This window comes from Vespula vulgaris, chromosome 13, assembly GCF_905475345.1.
Source record: "Vespula vulgaris chromosome 13, iyVesVulg1.1, whole genome shotgun sequence".
NCBI classification, from domain to species: Eukaryota; Metazoa; Arthropoda; class Insecta; order Hymenoptera; family Vespidae; genus Vespula; species Vespula vulgaris.
Window position 1 is genome coordinate 3,542,980 of NC_066598.1, and position 18,237 is coordinate 3,561,216.

The 18,237-nt window shown below is 26.9% G+C and overlaps 5 protein-coding genes across 23 annotated transcripts in view; 1 reads left to right on the plus strand and 4 right to left on the minus strand.

Annotated features, from left to right (window-relative positions):
• The window catches only part of LOC127068564 (receptor-type guanylate cyclase daf-11), a 28,489-nt gene extending 21,062 nt beyond the window's left edge, over positions 1–7,427 (minus strand). The window contains exons 1-8 of one of the 19 annotated variants that reach the window (XR_007782976.1): positions 7,249–7,427; positions 6,828–6,938; positions 6,475–6,602; positions 6,208–6,395; positions 5,903–6,100; positions 5,218–5,826; positions 3,412–5,102; positions 2,971–3,197 (exon numbers count right to left, since the gene is read on the minus strand). Coding sequence is in view for 7 of the 19 variants with exons in the window: in XM_051004861.1 (XP_050860818.1) it covers positions 1–20 (20 nt within the window). In the remaining 12 variants the exon portion in view is untranslated. Of the gene's footprint in view, positions 244–2,970; positions 3,218–3,411; positions 5,103–5,217; positions 5,827–5,902; positions 6,101–6,207; positions 6,396–6,474; positions 6,603–6,827; positions 6,939–7,248 lie in introns of those variants that run through there. The other 18 variants (XM_051004861.1, XM_051004866.1, XM_051004863.1 and 15 more) reach the window with 18 other exon arrangements.
• Positions 7,428–7,607: 180 nt separating this feature from the next.
• On the minus strand, positions 7,608–9,583 carry LOC127068568 (polycomb protein EED-like). Its single transcript, XM_051004886.1, has one exon. It carries the CDS (start codon positions 9,267–9,269, stop codon positions 7,986–7,988), a length of 1,284 nt encoding a protein of 427 aa, XP_050860843.1. The 5' UTR covers positions 9,270–9,583; the 3' UTR covers positions 7,608–7,985.
• A 134-nt stretch (positions 9,584–9,717) lies between these two features.
• LOC127068571 (uncharacterized) lies at positions 9,718–10,866 on the minus strand. The gene is made up of 4 exons (XM_051004888.1): positions 10,712–10,866; positions 10,209–10,397; positions 9,982–10,143; positions 9,718–9,907 (listed from the first exon to the last, which is right to left on the minus strand). The coding sequence occupies exons 1-4, from the start codon at positions 10,769–10,771 to the stop codon at positions 9,806–9,808; spliced, it is 513 nt and encodes a 170-aa protein (XP_050860845.1). The 5' UTR covers positions 10,772–10,866; the 3' UTR covers positions 9,718–9,805.
• A 2,443-nt stretch (positions 10,867–13,309) lies between these two features.
• Positions 13,310–14,796, plus strand: LOC127068514 (uncharacterized). Its single transcript, XM_051004788.1, has 3 exons — positions 13,310–13,621; positions 13,689–14,169; positions 14,238–14,796. Exons 1-3 carry the CDS (start codon positions 13,591–13,593, stop codon positions 14,752–14,754), a joined length of 1,029 nt encoding a protein of 342 aa, XP_050860745.1. The 5' UTR covers positions 13,310–13,590; the 3' UTR covers positions 14,755–14,796.
• A 153-nt stretch (positions 14,797–14,949) lies between these two features.
• Positions 14,950–16,360, minus strand: LOC127068518 (phosducin-like protein). Its single transcript, XM_051004799.1, has 4 exons — positions 16,337–16,360; positions 15,821–16,077; positions 15,337–15,751; positions 14,950–15,254 (listed from the first exon to the last, which is right to left on the minus strand). Exons 2-4 carry the CDS (start codon positions 16,034–16,036, stop codon positions 15,031–15,033), a joined length of 855 nt encoding a protein of 284 aa, XP_050860756.1. The 5' UTR covers positions 16,037–16,077; positions 16,337–16,360; the 3' UTR covers positions 14,950–15,030.
• Positions 16,361–18,237: the final 1,877 nt, after the last annotated feature.

The window sequence follows — 18,237 nt, forward strand, 5'->3', positions numbered from 1 at the left end:
TCGTTTTTTATGGTGAGCATGATCGCAACTGATGTGTGTCCACCCTCGCTTCTCGATCTCTCTCACAATTCGACGGTCCCGAGTTCGGGCCTGAATGGCGTATCACAGCCGGTCGTATTATCTCATCGAGAAGGCTTCTCTCTCTCTTTCTATCTATCTCTCTGTCCATTCACATTCAAGCTCAACATAAAGGTACATATAGACAGGGAAGGGGCCACCATAAAATCATCTCAATGGCAACGACTATAAGTATGTGTGTGTTTTATATACGAACTACAATCTTATAACATGTGTTAGACTTTAGAACGTGTCACTCAAGATCTCAAGATCTCTCTTTCTCTCTCTCTCTTTTTTACTCTTTTATCATATCGTCCTTTTTTTGCGAAATAGAACACCTATCTCTATGGATCTATAAAATAGTCAGAATTCTAACATTGCTTATTATTCCATTCAATATTTTTGTATATGTTATTATTGTTATTATTAATATTATTTTATGTTTTTTAAATTTTATAGAAACATAAAAGGAATATCGAAGAAAAGTTATCGAAAATTTATATATTATGTAAAAATTGAAAATACGTAATTATTATTTAAAATTTGAATTATGTAAAATGTACAATGTATGTATATATGTATATATTTGCATATTTACATGTATAATGTATGATGTAATTGGTCGTTTTTTGAGCTTTTTTTATTTTTCTGCAAATGTTTGTTCTCTTTCTCTCTCTCTCTCTTTCTTTTTTTTTTTTAGATTATTATGTGTTTGAATCATTATGTAATAGAAGAATCAGGGACTATTTTTTTATAAGTATAGTTCTGTATTCAATCATATTTTATTTCTTTTATTTTTTGTTATTATATTTTTTTTCTTTTCTTTTTTACTGAAATATTATTTATAAGAGTAAAAATTTTTTCGAAAATATTTATTGTTGCAACGTAATTCTGTCTTTCGCAAAATTTTTTTGATATAAAAATATCTTTAATATATGTTAATCTACCATGCATCTATTTATATCCTTGCAAAATTATTCTAGTAAAATTATTGTAAATTACATTTTAATAATTTATAAGAAACAAAAATTTTAATAAACAAAAATATACATATATATAGTTTCGTCTTTTATATATTTCATACGTTGTATGAAAAAGATCTCTATTTTCCCGATTGCAAATAATTATACTTGGATAAAAAAAAATATATGGATTAGAAAAATATAATTTTGTTATTTACAATTCTTCTTTTTTTTTTAACAACAAATATAATACATGTCTTTATAACATACGAAAAAATTATGTTTAGAAAAAAAAGAGGAAAATAAAAATCAACCCCGTCAAAAATTATCACATTTTTCGCAAGCTACGAATAAAAAATGTTACCAATAACAATGATAACGATATCGCAATACTTACAAAGGAAACTTCACGTCTGTTCTGGTCGTTTTAACGAACGTGTATAATAATATTTTATTAATTATATAACTCAACATGCATTTCGTTATACATATATATATCTACTTTAACGAAATAATTATTATACTTATACCAATTCGTTATCATCAGTGTGTTATATAATATCTACATATACAATTGTTATTCACTGTACTATTCGGTCATTGATTATTGATTTGTCAACGAGAGAAATGAGGAAACCATCGAGATTGCAATTAATTAAGATCTCAATTAGACACTCGTTATTATATCCATGTATACACACACGCACATGTGTGTGTGTGTGTGTGTGTACGTATCGATTGAAAATGATATTCTATAAGAGATCAATTTAATAAGAATAAAAAAATTCGAACGATCAATAATACAAGGCGAGCCAAAAAAATTCCAAAGTGACCTTTTCCAGGCTTTTTTTCAAGCAAACTTCTTTCTCCAATTTTACGCCAGAAATTGAACTATAATTCAAGAAAATTTTTTTACAATTCAAGGAAAAGAAATATTAATCTAAAGAGTCAGGAAAAAGAGTAATTGATTTTTAAAATTATTTAGAAACTTTTCACTTACCCTGTATTATATATATATATATATATATATATATATATATACACAAAAAATATATTATACATATATATATATATACATATATATAAAATATATACAGATATATAAATATATATATGTAGTATAATGGTTATGAAGGTACGTGAATATTTTTGAAGAGAGAGAGAAAAAGAGAGAGATAGAGAAAAAGAGAAAGAGCAAGCACGTGCTAATAGTATCACTTGTATACGTGCACCACGAACGTAAATATCGTAAGCATACAGTATCGATTTTTCAATTTATTCCTTAATGAAAGAAGAAGAATAAGAAGAAGAAGAAGAAGAAGAAGAAGAAAGAAAGATATATTATTTTTAAATATTTAAACAAGCATCTAATCTAAACAATCGAGAATAAATTGTAAAAAAAAATAATATAGAAAGTAACGATACTAAGAAGATACGAGGAAAATACATCGACACAATTTGTTTATATTTCAAAACGGGTATATAATATCAAGATTGATCGTTATCAATTAAATTTAATTCATTCATTGGGATTTCAAATTAATAAGATGCAATATCATGCAAAAGGCATTATATAAGAACAACGAAACGATCGAACGTGACGACTCGTTAAAATAGAAGAAAAAAAAAGGAAAAGAAGAAAAGAAATTATTATGAAAATAAAAAAGGAAGAGAAGATAAAAGGTGATCTATAGATCTTGGATAAATTAAATTTCGAGATGATATAAGAAAAGAAATGAAATGAAATGGAGAAGAAGAAACACATAACTTCTTTCTTACTCTGGTTTGATCACTGTTAAGATATATGTATATCCATCAAGAAGAAGTAGAAGAAGAAAAAGAAAAAAAAGAAGAAGAAGAAGTTGAAGAAGAAGAAGAAGAAGAAGACACACTTGCGTACGGGGTGAAGGAGAGGAGTCTGACACGAAGCATCAATAAAGAGAAAATTGCTCTTACGCGTCTATGACGAGAAAGATGAGAGGAGACACGTGGTAGAAGTCACGAGGACGTTCCTCTTTCTCGACTAAATCTATCCTTCTCTCTCTTTCTTTCTTTCTGCCGTCTATAAATTTGTCTATCTATCTCTACATATTTCTCTCTCGCTCCCTCCCTCTTTCTTTTTCTTTTTTTTAATTTATTTCTCTCTCTCTTTCTCTCTATCTCTATATTTCTATGTATCTATATAGATAAATTAGAATCTAATAGAATAATTAATAATAAATAGAATATTTAATAATAAATAGAATAAATAAATAAATAAATAAATATATATATATATATAATTATTCTTAATTATCAAATAATTTATCTTGTTCTCGATTAACTCGATAACTAAAGAGGAAGAGAGAAAAAGAAAGAGAAAGGGAAAAAAAGATAATGAAAGCTTAGCGACCTTGTCTAACGAAGAAAAGTTTCTATGTCTCCCTGTATGTGTTATATCTCTAACACGTAAGTCAATGCGTGAACATAGTCGCGTTGAAATAATACTATAGGAAGAAAGAGCAAACAGGTGTGCCCGCGTGGAATGCACGACCGCATACTGACGGTCGTGGTCGGAAAATCTAGAGGATGCGCGTTAACAACATCATATACGGGGGAGTTACTAAGCCAATGCGCATCCACGACACCCTACCATATCACTCGAACTTTGTTGAAGGTTACCATCTCGTATTATAGCTTGTTCTCCCTTCCAACTTACTTTTGCCCTTCTTTTTCTTCTTCCTCTTCCTCTTTTTCTTTTTCTTTTTTTTTTCTCTCTTTACATTCTTTTATTTATTTATTTTTATTCAATTTTCCTTGTATTCATTCATTTCAAATATCCTCGTAAGAAGTTTAATTGTTTCTTTAATTTCCTTTTTTATTTCTTTTATTTCTTCTTTTATTACGTTCTTTTTTTTTTTTTTGTAATACCTTTGTCTATCGACCTTTTTAAACCTTGCTCATTAAAATTTGTATCATTTATTTGTGCGTTGTTAAAATCGTATTTAAAGTTTATTTATCATTTATTTTTTCATAGAAACAAAACATTGGAATTTCGGATACTTTCATTTGTTTATAAAACTGCAGAAATATTTTATTTGTTATCTCGTTATTTCCTTCATTCCAATTTGTTTTTAGATTAAATTTCATTCTTCAGATTGGATTTCATACTTTTCTTTCTCTCTTTCTCTTTTTCTATTGATTTTTTTGAATTATTAATATGGATATTTTTGTTACGCCTGGTGATAGGCAACGATTCTTACATCGTCGGTAACGTTACTTGCGACAACGTTACTTATCGACAAGATATGTAACATATTTATCACTGATGGTAAGATATTTTTTGCTATTATTTTATCATTAAAGGTTTGAACGAACTTTCGATAGATGGTGTTAATAAGGAATATTATCGACATAAGATAATACAACTCTGTCGATAAATTTACAAATTTATAATTTAGAATAAAGTTCATACAATTTTATTATTAAATGATTTTAAGTGAAATTAAATTCTTTCAACAAATAATTAAAAAATTATTTATATTCAATGTAAAATCTTTATATATATATATATATATATGTGTGTGTGTATGTATGTATGTATGTAAATAATTTGTAGAACTACAATTTTGTATTAAACCACGATATTTTCAATGTTATATTTTCAAATCAATATCACGTTTGTTTGAATAACTTTAGCGATATCAAGATCATTTTTATACAAATCATAAATAGGATTATCCCTTAAGTCTAATTTCATTAAATTATGCCTTTTTACGAGATCTAATATTTCATTTATATCCGATAGTTCGTTATTCCGTAAAGATAAGAATTCCAGATTACTTAATGTAGGAAAATGTTTCAAAGACTTTATCTGATTACTAGACAAGGATAATTTTTTACAATATTGAAAATTTGAGAGTTGATTCAACGATGTTTCTAAATTATTAGCACTAAGATTTACTTCTTCAAAAAATGTGAAATATTGACTATTGCGAAGCGTTGTTAAATTTAATCCGGATAAATCAATCTTTTTTTGCATTTCTGAATCATTTTCTTCTTCCCACAATTTTTTAAATGTATATTCCAATAAATATTTGCTACCTATAAGCGAAAAATATATCATTGAGATCAACGTAGGCCTTAATTATTCTCAATCTAATATTAATTTATGATTTTTATAACTTCTCAAGAGAATGTTTTAATACAATATACTTACGTAAATCCTTATAATAATTTGAACGTAGAAAATCAATACGCGATAATGTATTTAAATCGTCCAATATGATATTGTTAAAATGAATAAAATCAATTTTTTTCATAAGAAAGATTCCAATTAATATAGCCCACTTATTATTTGGTTCCATTTTTGTTAATTGTTTGTAACTTTCTAATTGTTCATTTAATTGTTCCTTGTTATGATTCTCATTAATTATCAATGGATTAGATTTATATATCCATGCGGATTCTCTTTGCGAATAATGTAACTGATAATCTTTATCTTTTATATTTATATGAACGTTTTGTAGTTCACTTAAATTTTCTAACGAAATAGACAAAATTCCAGTCCATACTTTTGAAAATGTTTTTTCTCTGTATGATTTCCATTGAACATCTATTTTATTATTATCTACAGATAATGATATATTTCCAGATTGTCCAGATATATCACTATCAAATACGGCAACGACCATATCTTTTGTAACGCGAGATCTCCATAATATACTGTGCAATTTAGGTTTATAATTATCTAAAAGCCATCTCTGATAAAACCATGCACTGGAGTCATTAGGATCCGTGAATGTTGCATTCATCACTAATTCAAGTTCTGAACAATATCGATAATATGACGTTAGAAAATTAATTGAACTATAAGAAACATGTAATGCAAGTTTAATATTAACCTTCTTCCCGTTTTTGTTGCATAACTGGTGTTTCTTCTGAGTCGTTGTAAAATAATTTTGTTAGAATTTTACTTCTATAATGCCACGAGGAATAATTAGAAAAATTGTTTAATATTTTCGTAGTAGAAAATTCATATTCTGCATGATCAGATATTCCTGCTTTTTCTACCACATATTGTCTATAATCCCAGCAATGAACTGAATTAAATCAGAATATATTACTATTACTATAGAATATATTACTATATATACATTTATTTTTTATTTTTTTTTTTTGTGATTATTTATGTTTTAATAATACTTACAATTTCTTTCATCAAGATTAAGACATTTTGTACATAATGTTAATTCTTTTTCCCAATCAGGTTTTTGTATGTATTCCATTATCCACCATCTCTGATGCCACACGCTATACGACTTTGGATTATTTTTTAAACAATTCTCAGTCAATGTTAATTCTTTTTCAAGCATACTTGTATACTCTTCATCGCTCCTGTATTTTTAATTGATTTGTTCATTAAAATATATCTTGCACGAATGAAAATACTTTCTCCATTCAACATTAATCTTACCAATTGCTATTTTTATTATTTTGAAATACTTCACGACGTATGTTCCATAATGTATATACATCTGAATTTTGTAAAAGGATTTTCTCTGTTAGTAACAATAATTCATCATCCCATATTTTATTTTCTCTCTAAACAGAAAAAAATGATATTGAATTTCTTTATAAATATCAAAATTAATTGTTTTTAAGTTAGTAAGTAATTAAAAGGATACAGCACATATTTTATATATTAAAATAATTTTCAAATCAAACGTAAATACTTTTTAAACATGATCATGGATAATTTCTAATGGGCAAAGATCTATGATATTAAATATGAAAATTCTTAATTGATATATAAAAATTGAAAACAACCTTTCTAAATATCTCGGTAATAGCAGTTCTATAATGTACTAATTTCTTTGCTCTTTCTTTCTTTTTTATTTCCTCTTGTTCGGCAGTTGTACGGACCTTGACACGACCATGCTAAAAAAAATGATTAAATTTGATAAAATATAATTGATGGATGTACAATGGCTAGCTCTATCATTATATACAAAATATGAAACAATAAAAACGATTTATTTATAATAATTATAATTATAATTAACTTTATAAAAAGCAATACTAAGCATTTAATTTTGATGATACTAATGTGCATTTAAATCATATATATTTAAATCACATATAACTTTTTTTTACGTATTAATGAAAAAAATTTATTTTGCATGCACTATTGAACTTATTTTATTTATAGATCTATAAAAAATAATTATTTAACAAAATATTAGTTTACCATTATGGATTCTTATACAGTTTACAATAACTATATATAGATTGTTACACAAAAACTGATATATATATATAAATATTAAAAAAACGATGTCATAACAAGTTTGTACTTATGTACAATCTACACCACAAATCTACTTTATATGTAGAAATGAACTACTGTACAAAGAGGAAAGGGTAAGAACGAACGAAAGATGATTTACACGTGTAAACGTGAGGGGAGTACCAACATTCCAAAATAAAATACATTCAGAACTATTGAGTGGCGCGAAAATCAATAATGTCGCAAGAAATATAGATTTTTTCAAGACAATTTTATTCAATTAAAAAGTAAACCATTATATTTTTAAATTTGTATTTCATAATGAAACATTTTAATCCTTTTTATATGTATAAATAATATATAAAATAAAAGATAAAATAAACATTATATATATATATAAATTTAAACAAGATTCTGTATAAAAAAGAAAAATAACATTCATCTCCTAGATTGAACTATTATTAAGAAAAATATTATTTATGAAAAGATCAGTTTATTTTGGAATTAGCTTATAATGGATTGTATATAGAAAAATATGAAATGTCAAAGTCGTCTGATTGAACCATTAATATAATTGTAAAATTGTTACAAATACCATGTGTTTATGTATAAAATATGTACTAAATTAATATGTTTCTCTGAATCACAACAAGTTTTCCTGCATTTAATCTATTAATTAATTGAAATATAACAATATATCAATGTTCACGATTCCATCTCCATACTGTAGCATCATCGCAAACACATAATAGTACATTGCCATCTCGACTTAAGCTAGTTTGTCGTATTGGAGCTGTACAGCGTGGATGTTGTAAGGAATAACAACGTGCTTGACCAGGTTCATCAACTTCTAAATCCCATACATATGTCCTACCTACTTGATTTCCTAATGCTATAGTACGTTGCCAAAAATCCATAGAAAATCTTATAAACCAAATATCACATTCTTTGAATTCAAACCGATGTAAAACAGTAGCACTAGTTTCTCCATTACGTAACTGAGTGTCTTCTAAACGCCCTGGCTTCCAACATACAATACAATTTTCACAAGATTTACTTAAAATAAAATCGCCATACCACTTAACACAATCCACATAATTACGATGTACATCACGGGTTGTGAAGTCTGGGAAATGTTGAAGTATAGAGTCAAACGGTCTTCCATTTCTGCTAGGATTACAATAATATGACTGTTTAATTGCTTCTTGCATATCTGGCTTGTCTAATGACCAAAGTTTTAAAGCATGATCCATTCCACAAGAAATAATACGCTGACCTTTCATATCAAAATCAGCACTTAACACTTCATCTCTATGACCTTCAACACCACCAAAAATTGCTATACATACATCTGTTTTTATATTCCATAATCTCAATGCATGATCCTTTGATGCGGAGAGTAATATATTTGGATCTTTAGGATGAGTTTTTAACTCATTTATTGCATGACCATGACCAATATAATGTTTAATACAAGTCATAGTAACAGAACTAATAACTCTTATTACACCTCTAGATCCTGCTACAGCCAATAATGGTTTACCAGAATCATCATAAGTCCAAGTACATGTATAAAAATTTTCTTCAGAATCAGGATCAGCATAACACTGACGTAATCTAATATTTCCACCTTCTGGGCATTCATAAATGCTCACACGATTGCTTCCTACAGAGGCAAATATTAATGGTTCACCTTCTTTCAAGTGATGATTAAATTGTACCCCAAAGAGTGGTTGCCCGTGATCTTCCTTAATACTACAACAATATTTGTATAACGGCTTATCAGTACAAGGTTTATATTTTGCTGTCTTACTTCTCCGTCTGCCTTTCCTTCTATAGCGAGCATTGCGTGTAGGTGTATCACTACGATGAGTACCAGCTGTAGAATTGCTACCAATACTACATTCAGTCTCATCGCTATCATTTTCACTGTCTTCTAAACTGGACGCATATGCTTGGCATTTACTCGTAGTCCTTTTCATTTTAAAAATGATATATTAATGGACTAAACAATATATATATATATATTATTCACATTAACAAAAATATATTTTTATATTAATCTAAATATTGTTTAAAAGATTTTTATGATATACATTTATAAACAGTGTTCAATAAAATTATCTATTTGTTTGTTTAATGGCTAAACTACATTCAAAGTATTCAATTTATGTTATAACGTAGCGAAAGAAACACGACCAAGCGTTAGAGCGTCAGGCGGGCAATGAACACCCGCCACGAAATCAAACTTGAATGAGTTGAATCCAGGGTGTACAAGCTGAATCATAAACAAAAACTATAATTCATTCAGTTGGTAAAACATTTTACCAACTTCGGTTCGAGTTGATTGGTTATGGTTATGTTGGTTAGTATATAGGTGGGGCTAGTAGATGGCACTGTTCTGCAAATCAAAATCCAAGCTATGACAAATAACTTGTAAGAGGTTATTTAATTGCATGTCACTAAAAGAGATTACAAAATGCGTTATGTGAACGAAGGTGTATATACATTAAATGTTTTATGGCATATTCGCTATTGTAGGTATTCGACTTTCTAAACCTAATATCGTCGATGTTACATTTAATATTCTGTTTCCTAAGTTAATACAACTGTTAGGATCCTAAAAAGATTAAATATTTTTTAATCATAGAACATATTTAAGAATGAATATAATCATTTCTTATTATAACTTACAAAAATATTGGCAGATAAAAATCGAATGTTATACTTATTACGTATTTCTTTTAAATTGTGAAATGCGAAGCCCATAACATCTAATACGCCATTACCATGTACCAAACAGCAAGCACCAGAGATTATAAAATGATCGTCTATTAAACCTATATTTATCTTGATCTATAAAGAATATTAATAATAAGTAAATGATAAAGAAATAGAATTAAAAAAAATTAATTATTTACCTGTTCTAACGATATGGACATTCGTGAATCAAATGCAAAGATGATAAAGTCAATGCATATAGAAATATTATTCTCTAGTATCTGAACTATGGATTCGCATTTATGTATTTCTATGCGCCATTCTCTTTCTTTTGCACTCTTGTAAAGTCCATCAGATATATGTTCACGTAATTCTGCTGTACCTACTACCTAAATATACCTTTTCTCTTATTATTTTTGTACAGTACAATATTTAAATAAATATTTTACTAATAGGTGTGCTCTATTTTACATGCATAGTTGACACACCATATATAACCTCTAAAGCTTTTATATATAATTAATAATATACAATTCTTTTATCTTTAATTTTATAATATAATACTAATAAATATAGTTAGTTATATACTATCTAGAAACATAAAGAGAAAAAAAAATAGATAACTAATGCAAGGATTATTGGATTATATCTAAAATATAAAGAAAAAGTTATTTAAAAGAAATAATAATTTTAAATCTCATACTAAGAATGATATATGAATATCGTTCCTCTGAACACCAGAACTGTGAAGAACCTTGTTCATATTTTTACTTTTTAGACATCGGAAAATTCATAAAATAAATTTTAAATCTTACACAAACTGCGCAATATCAACTACTGCAACCAACTGTAATAAAGAAAAGTTATACGAGAAAAGTTAAACTGTTTATCAACTAGTACCAATCAACAAGGGTTAGTTCAAAAGCTTCGTTCTTATTGGTTCTTGTTTGATGACTCACTGTTTCAGATGGCGCTGCGAACGACATATTATGCCGGTTTAGATTAAAGTTGTTTATGACCCGTAATAATGATCTACGCCAACAATAAGTATAGACGCAATTTTTGAACGATTGTTATTAACAAGATCTCATCTTAAAGATGAACATAATTACGTCGAATTTTTGGAAAAGTTTTATTTTCCTCGAAAAAGATCGCGTCAAGAAATGGTGTTTTTTCGAGAATAAAAATGGATTTCGTAAATATTCAATAATTTAATTTAACTCGTTCGCGCGCGGTTATTGGATAAAATTTTTCAAGTTTAAGCGTGTAGTGAAGTGCTATAGAAAAAACAAATACATCGACACCTCTCCTGTTAGTTCGTCTTACGTATTTCGATGAGAAAACGTGTCAGCTCTTCGTTTTATACAAGTAAGTTTGAATAATTAATACTTTCCATTAATCTACATATTTTATTCCCATTGTCGTCGATAATTGTAAACAATAATTAAGAAGAAAAAATTTGAGCAATTTTGATATATTACGAACAATCAGTCTACCAATGAATTTTAAATAATGAATATCACGTTTCTCTTATTCCATATTGAAATAGATTAATGTTCTATTTCAATAAAGGTAAATTTTCAATTCAAAGTCCTTAATCGTACATAATATCAATAAAAACGAACGCTCGACTGACTTTGACTTTTATCGAGTTAGTTATCTTTTATATTCCGACGAGTTAACAACGAAGATCTCTTTGTTCGTACGGCAAAGCTTAAATAATTTATATTTTCAATAATTCTATAATTATTTAAACAATATATAAAGTACAATGAATTATATTATACTAACGATAGTACGTACGTTGAATATAAAATAATTTTAATTTAATATTCTAATAAAATAAAATTTTTATATTCGTACTTATTGAAAATTGTTACATGAAAATTTGTTAATTTCGTTAAATTCAATAATTTTATAAACGCTATATATGATTTATAAACGATATTGACACTTTCGATCGCTATAAGAAACTCGTTCATAATTTTTTCATCATATTGAGACAAGAGATAGTTCGTCGTGCAAAAATCAATAAAAAAGATTCGATGATTATAAGATCGATGAGTATATATATTAAAGTAAATATATTTGTATATATTTCAACAATTTTTTATTGCCATTATTAATACTAATAATTTCGTTTTATATATCTTATATTTTTCTGTTTCAGAACGTCATTGTAATCGTACGCGAAGCAATGATATAATCGTGTGTGTTTGTATCGTTGAAATAAAATTATTGTTAAGTAGAAGCAGTGTTTGTTCGTTCGTGTTTCGCGATTTAAATAAATGTTTTTGCATCGATTGCGTGCAATGCAGTCGTTAGAGTCAGTGTTTGTTCGCAAAAAAGTATTTTGCTTTTTTAACAGTCGTACAGACTGTATCTATAAATCTAAAAGACAGTAAAGTTTCGCGAAATAAATTCAGTGACCGTCCGTTAATAAATATTATAACGCGTATTAAAATCAGTGCATCAATGAAGAGGATCTCAACCAACTTCGATGTCGACTTACCTCATTTTCAACCACCTACGAATCATCCACCCTCAATTTCGACCTAAATCGCGGACGAGTGTTTTGGAGCCATCGCAGAACTTCTTAAGTAGTAAGTAAATTTTTGTTGTTTCGATCATTCGATCATGTCGAGGAGGAAAGCTTCGAATTGGCACGAATAATTGATCGGTTGTATTTAATTAATATAAGAATATTTTTGAATGACCACGATCAGAGATTTATTATTTCGTAATATTATTTTATTTAAAATTTCGTAAATATTATTTTATTTTTCGATTTATTAATAAAAAATGTATAGAGAAGTTGATAATTTCTTTGTAATAATCAGGATAATCGCTTGTAAGAAGGAGTATTCAAAGGTTTTTCATTGTATTTTGAAATCAAAATTAATGAAATATTTAATCAATTTGGATTAAAGAAAAGTCTTAATCAAGTAGTTCTTTAATATTCTCATTTGTTTTTGTTCATTCTTACTTGTTTTTTTTTTTTTTTAGGTTAATTATTTTTTGTCATCATGATTATATATTATAGAATTGAGAATATGTGATTTTTGTGTTCTACTTTTGTTATTGTTATTTTTTATATGTTATATTCTATATCATATGCATTGCAAGTTATATCGTTCTAATACTCTTTAGTTATTTATATAAATTTAATTGGAAAGAAAAAATATAATGGTTATACAATTCATACAATTTTTTTGATTGATCTATTCTTAGAGAAATATTTTTTTTTGCTTTCATCAGATGTACTACTATTTTTATTATATACAAAATTCTCTATCTTATACCAATTCGATTGTTAGGTTACATACGAGCGGTATATAATCTACACAATTTATTCATTGTTACATAGGCACGCTTCCTAAACGTGTAGTTCGTATTTTGTCCATAGTTGTCGCTGAAGTCGTATACGTTACACGTGAGAAGTGTAAATAGCCATAATTTATATTTTGAATGTTCGTCGAAGCAATAATACGTTTATATATCTTTTACGAGACATTGTGTTGATATTATTTTCATTTCGGTTATTGAATAGTCGATATTTTTAAGTGCTACACGTTAGAAATCATGAATAATCTAGATTTAAGTCAATTATCAGGTAATTTATATGGTGTATACAAATTGTTGAGGAAGCATATAAAAAAATGTGTTCATTTAATTTTTAGATATATCTACCATATCGCGAATTTCTCGATGTTCGCAATTAATGGGTAGATTAGATTCTATGTTACTTTCTAACGAGTTGGATCATCATTCTAGTTTTATTCAAAATAGTAAAGGTAGTACAAGTACGGATCAAGATAGTGATGATCTTAAGGAAATTACGAAATTGTTTACTAGTTGTCAGAATAGCATTAGTGAATATGCAAAAGCAAAATTGATTCTTGAATGTACTGAAGAAGTATGTTTGAATAAAAATTCTACACTTTCCGAAGAAACTATAAAGAAGTTAAAAGGATTATTACAATCATACGAAATAAATAAAATAAAAAATCTTTCAATAACTTTTAAACACACATTACAAGATTTAACGATACTTGGCATACAAGATTTTCCTGAACATAAATTGAGTTATGAAGAAAAATTAAATATAAAAGCTTGTGTAGAAGCACTAATGCGTGAAAAAGTACATGATTTTATAATAAAGTAAGTAACAATTCATTTATATCTGATTTATATCGTTCAGATAAATAATGCAATATTTAATGTTATAGATATAAGGAATTAGGTGGTGATTTAAAAGAACTCCAAAAATTAAATGGGTTTAATGCTAATAATCATTTACAAGAAAACAAAGATTTAGAAATATTCAAATGGAAAGATAAATTTGAGGATGTTTGTGCAGAATATAAGAATTGTCTATCACAGTATGCAGATATGATGAATGAATGGAAAAAAATAAAAAATACAGACATAAATGAAGTGTATAATAAAAAAGCACAAACCTTGTTATTACAATCGCAAATAGTTGAAATACAAGCTAAAGTAGCTAAATTAACTTGCTTAACCAAAATGTATACAGAGACACCAACAACAATCGATTCGTATAGAATATTAAATAAAACTTTGGATGATAAATTGTTAGAAATAAGTAATGAAATTAAAAAAAAGGAAGCTCTGAAAAAGCTTTATCTTGATTTAGAAAACACAGAATATGATAATATTTTAAATACATACTTACATCTTTGTAATGCTATTAAAAAGAAAAAACAGATTATGGAAATGCTTTGAAAAAATATATATGTATTTTTTTACTTGTTTATGATAATATTTCTAATATAATGGTTCTAATTATTTTTTTGTATTAATTATTTGTAATTGGATAACACTTCGAAATTTTATTATTTTCTTACTATGATTTTTGTACAACTAATAGAAATAAATATAATCTATAAACAATATAGAAAATGAGTTGACAAATATGAATGCTAGTGTATATGAAGATTTATAGAAGAAATGATGCTTAGAAATATACTTTTACTTATTACTTCATAAAGTACTTTCTTATTAACATTGTTCTTGTTTTATGCCTGAAATAATGCTAGGTACACAGCTTCTATCAGCTAACATTCCATTTTCTATTAAAAATGATTCTACATCAGAAGCATAAAAATCTGATCCCAATTGTTCCGTCAATTGGACAAAATTTCCAATTATTTGTCCTTGTTTATAGATTAATAAAGCAGGGACACCTTTTTGTTTAAAGTGTTTACTCAATCCTGCCACCGATCCTATATATTTTTGATTATTCGATTAGTTATGATTATGATAAGAAAATACATAATATATCATGATATAAATAACAACATGTACCTGAAATTTTGCAGAATTTAACAAAAGGATAATCCTCTGCAAGAGCTGTTAAACATCCATTCATGGTTTTGCATCCAATGACTTTATCTTCATATATATGAATAATAATGGTTACTGATTTATCCTCATTATCAATAGATTCTACGAATTGATCAGCTGTTTCTAAATTAATGAGTTGTCCAAAACGTAGTTTTTCTGCTTTTGCAAGCATTTCTTTCATTCTTTGCTTTTGATAAGTTATTAGAAATTCATCTGTTAATAGATCAGCAAGTTCTGGATCTGTTTCTTCCAGTTTCTCTTTTTCTTCATCTAGATCAGTGCGACATGAAAGACTTAATTTCTTAATTAATTCTATTCTCTCTTTTGCAAGTACTGCTTGTTTTTCTGTTTCTATTTGTTTAAATCGTTGCCAATCCTTTAAAGTAAAAAAGATTATTAAAAATATAATTTCTAAATATATATTTATTCTAAATAAAAAACTTACTTTAATAACACCTTTTGGTCCTGTATTACTGGAGGATCCATCCCATTCTGAGTAAGAAGGTGCATTGGAATAAGAAGATGCATCTGAACGTATATATTTGTCTTCTTCTTTGTCAACTTCTTTATCAAAGTCTTCACTATCATTTTCATCCTCGCTGGAGCTACTACAATAGTAGTGTGTTTTTTCTCCTAAAATTTTATCTTCCAAAGTAGACATCTTCTAGAATCTCTTATTCTTCTTATATACTTAAAATTTTTCTACAATTCAAAAATAATTCTTATTACTTGTAACAAACAAAAAAATATTATTGTCTATATTTCTTAAAAACAACTGATGCGTTTTTTATATAAATGAGTGTTAAAACGATGGAAATGCGAACGTTTACACAATCTGATTATTAATTTTTTATTTTAATTATTTTTTATCGATAAAGCCGACTAAATTAATTAACAACAAATCTCGTTCTGTTACAAACTGGATTGAGAGGCTTAACAAAACGGTAAATATGTGACATACCTTCGAGTATATCGATATCAGAGATGCTTATATCGGTAATGTCAAATGCGTTTTTACCGATAATACATCGTTTAGTTAAAAGCACTCGCAACTTTGACATAGATGTCATTTTTTCTCACGGATCAATGCGCGGGAATTTTCGAATTATTTTAATTAATCGATTGATAGAATCATTTAACATCTTTTTGCATATATATATACACACACACACACACATACACACGCGCGCATACACATATTTATATCTTTCTGTTCTAAAGTTGATTGAAAGTAGGCTTTTATTTTAGTGTAGTATCGATAGTGAAGCATTTCTGGCAACTTTTAGAGGTGACTCTGATTCGAAATTATACCGAGAGCCAACAGTTGTTGTCGAATATAGTAACTTAAAACATCTTGCAAAGAATTCTCGAGCAGACAATGGGCCATGAGTCTTCAGTTAGTAACAGAACGGATCGGAAGTATAATAGATGGATAAGTAAGATAAAGTAAATAATCATTTCGGTTTTCTCCGCATTTCTCAGAATATAATGTCAACGCGATCTATTTATAAAAAAATGTAAATAACAGTTGAAAGAGGATGGTAAATATTTTCAAAAAGTTCCTATCTATTCGAAGGAAAAAAGATATATTATGTTTTGTAAATAATGCTATCTACTTTGACATTTATGTGAGAGTCATTAAAATTTCGTATAAAATATGAACGCAAAAATATTATGCAATATATATATATATATATATATATATATATATATATATATAAAGATTTTCAAAAAATATTTTGGATAAACTTATGCGAATATTTCTTTTCTCGTTTTTGACGATTCGATTCACTATAGTTGAAAAAGACGAATAAAAAGGAAAAAAAAATATTCGACGGAAACAATCGTATTTTTATTTTTATATAATATTTTAATTTTTATTTAAATTTTAAACAATAAATTATCTCTTCTTTTGTTATCTATATGTATCGATTAAATGCAATACTTTTTTTTTTCGTTTACTTTTGAAAAATCGCAATTGCACATAATGCACAATTGCATTTATTACGAAGTAGGACGAATCACTCGGAATACTTTCAACGAGCGAGCTTTCGCGCAAGATTATCGTGTTTTCACATTTGTTACTTGCGTTAGATAATTTATTCGAGGTCAATGATAAGGAAGAACCCCAGCGGCTTGTTTCAAGTGGAATTCAATGCAGGATCGATATTGTCATTTGTGTGTTGTTTATGATATTTCGTAACGATATATATGTATAAATACGTATGTATGTACGTATGTAGATTTTACTTATCTTTCTCGAAGCCTAAAGAAATGATGAATTGAAAAAAATCAATTATATTATTAAGTATTTTTCCTATATCTTATACACATATTTATGAATATATATGTGTATACACTTATATACATATATATTTTTTTTAATAATATAATATAAACTTAATATAATATATAAATGTATGTATATATTAACAATACCTAATGTATGTGTGTGTATACATACTTAATATAATTACATATTATCATATATGTATTTAAGATAAAATTTGTTTATCTATTCGTAGTTGTTTTTTTTTGTTTTTCACGAATTTTATCGTTAATCTTCCGGTATTAAATGATAATTTTTAAGAACAATGCATTATCAATAAATTCTTTTATATATATATATATATATATATATATATATATATATATATATATATAATGATTATAAATTATCGATAGTGAAGATATGTGTATGATAAACGAATAAAGTGATCGATCGGTCATATAGCATATTACAAATATAAAATAGAAAAACAGAACACAACATGCAGTATTTTTTTGAAGATGAAAGTAAAAAAGAAAAAAAAAAACAAAGCAAATAAACAAACAAGAAAATCGAAACAAAAATAAATTATA

What these genes read in the sequence shown, in the direction of transcription:
- LOC127068518 (XM_051004799.1), bottom strand. Translation starts at nt 16,036, where the DNA reads ATGTCTACTTTGGAAGATAAAATTTTAGGAGAAAAAACACACTACTAT. An exon ending in GACCAAAAGGTGTTATTAAA is followed by an intron (nt 15,752 to 15,820) that starts GTAAGTTTTTTA and finishes TTTACTTTAAAG; the next exon opens with GATTGGCAACGATTTAAACA. An exon ending in TAAATTCTGCAAAATTTCAG is followed by an intron (nt 15,255 to 15,336) that starts GTACATGTTGTT and finishes AAAAATATATAG; the next exon opens with GATCGGTGGCAGGATTGAGT.
- LOC127068571 (XM_051004888.1), bottom strand. Translation starts at nt 10,771, where the DNA reads ATGAACAAGGTTCTTCACAGTTCTGGTGTTCAGAGGAACGATATTCAT. An exon ending in TGTCCATATCGTTAGAACAG is followed by an intron (nt 10,144 to 10,208) that starts GTAAATAATTAA and finishes TATTCTTTATAG; the next exon opens with ATCAAGATAAATATAGGTTT. An exon ending in TTTTATCTGCCAATATTTTT is followed by an intron (nt 9,908 to 9,981) that starts GTAAGTTATAAT and finishes TAATCTTTTTAG; the next exon opens with GATCCTAACAGTTGTATTAA.
- LOC127068568 (XM_051004886.1), bottom strand. Translation starts at nt 9,269, where the DNA reads ATGAAAAGGACTACGAGTAAATGCCAAGCATATGCGTCCAGTTTAGAA.
- LOC127068514 (XM_051004788.1), top strand. Translation starts at nt 13,591, where the DNA reads ATGAATAATCTAGATTTAAGTCAATTATCAG. An exon ending in AGATTTAAGTCAATTATCAG is followed by an intron (nt 13,622 to 13,688) that starts GTAATTTATATG and finishes TTTAATTTTTAG; the next exon opens with ATATATCTACCATATCGCGA. An exon ending in GTACATGATTTTATAATAAA is followed by an intron (nt 14,170 to 14,237) that starts GTAAGTAACAAT and finishes TTAATGTTATAG; the next exon opens with ATATAAGGAATTAGGTGGTG.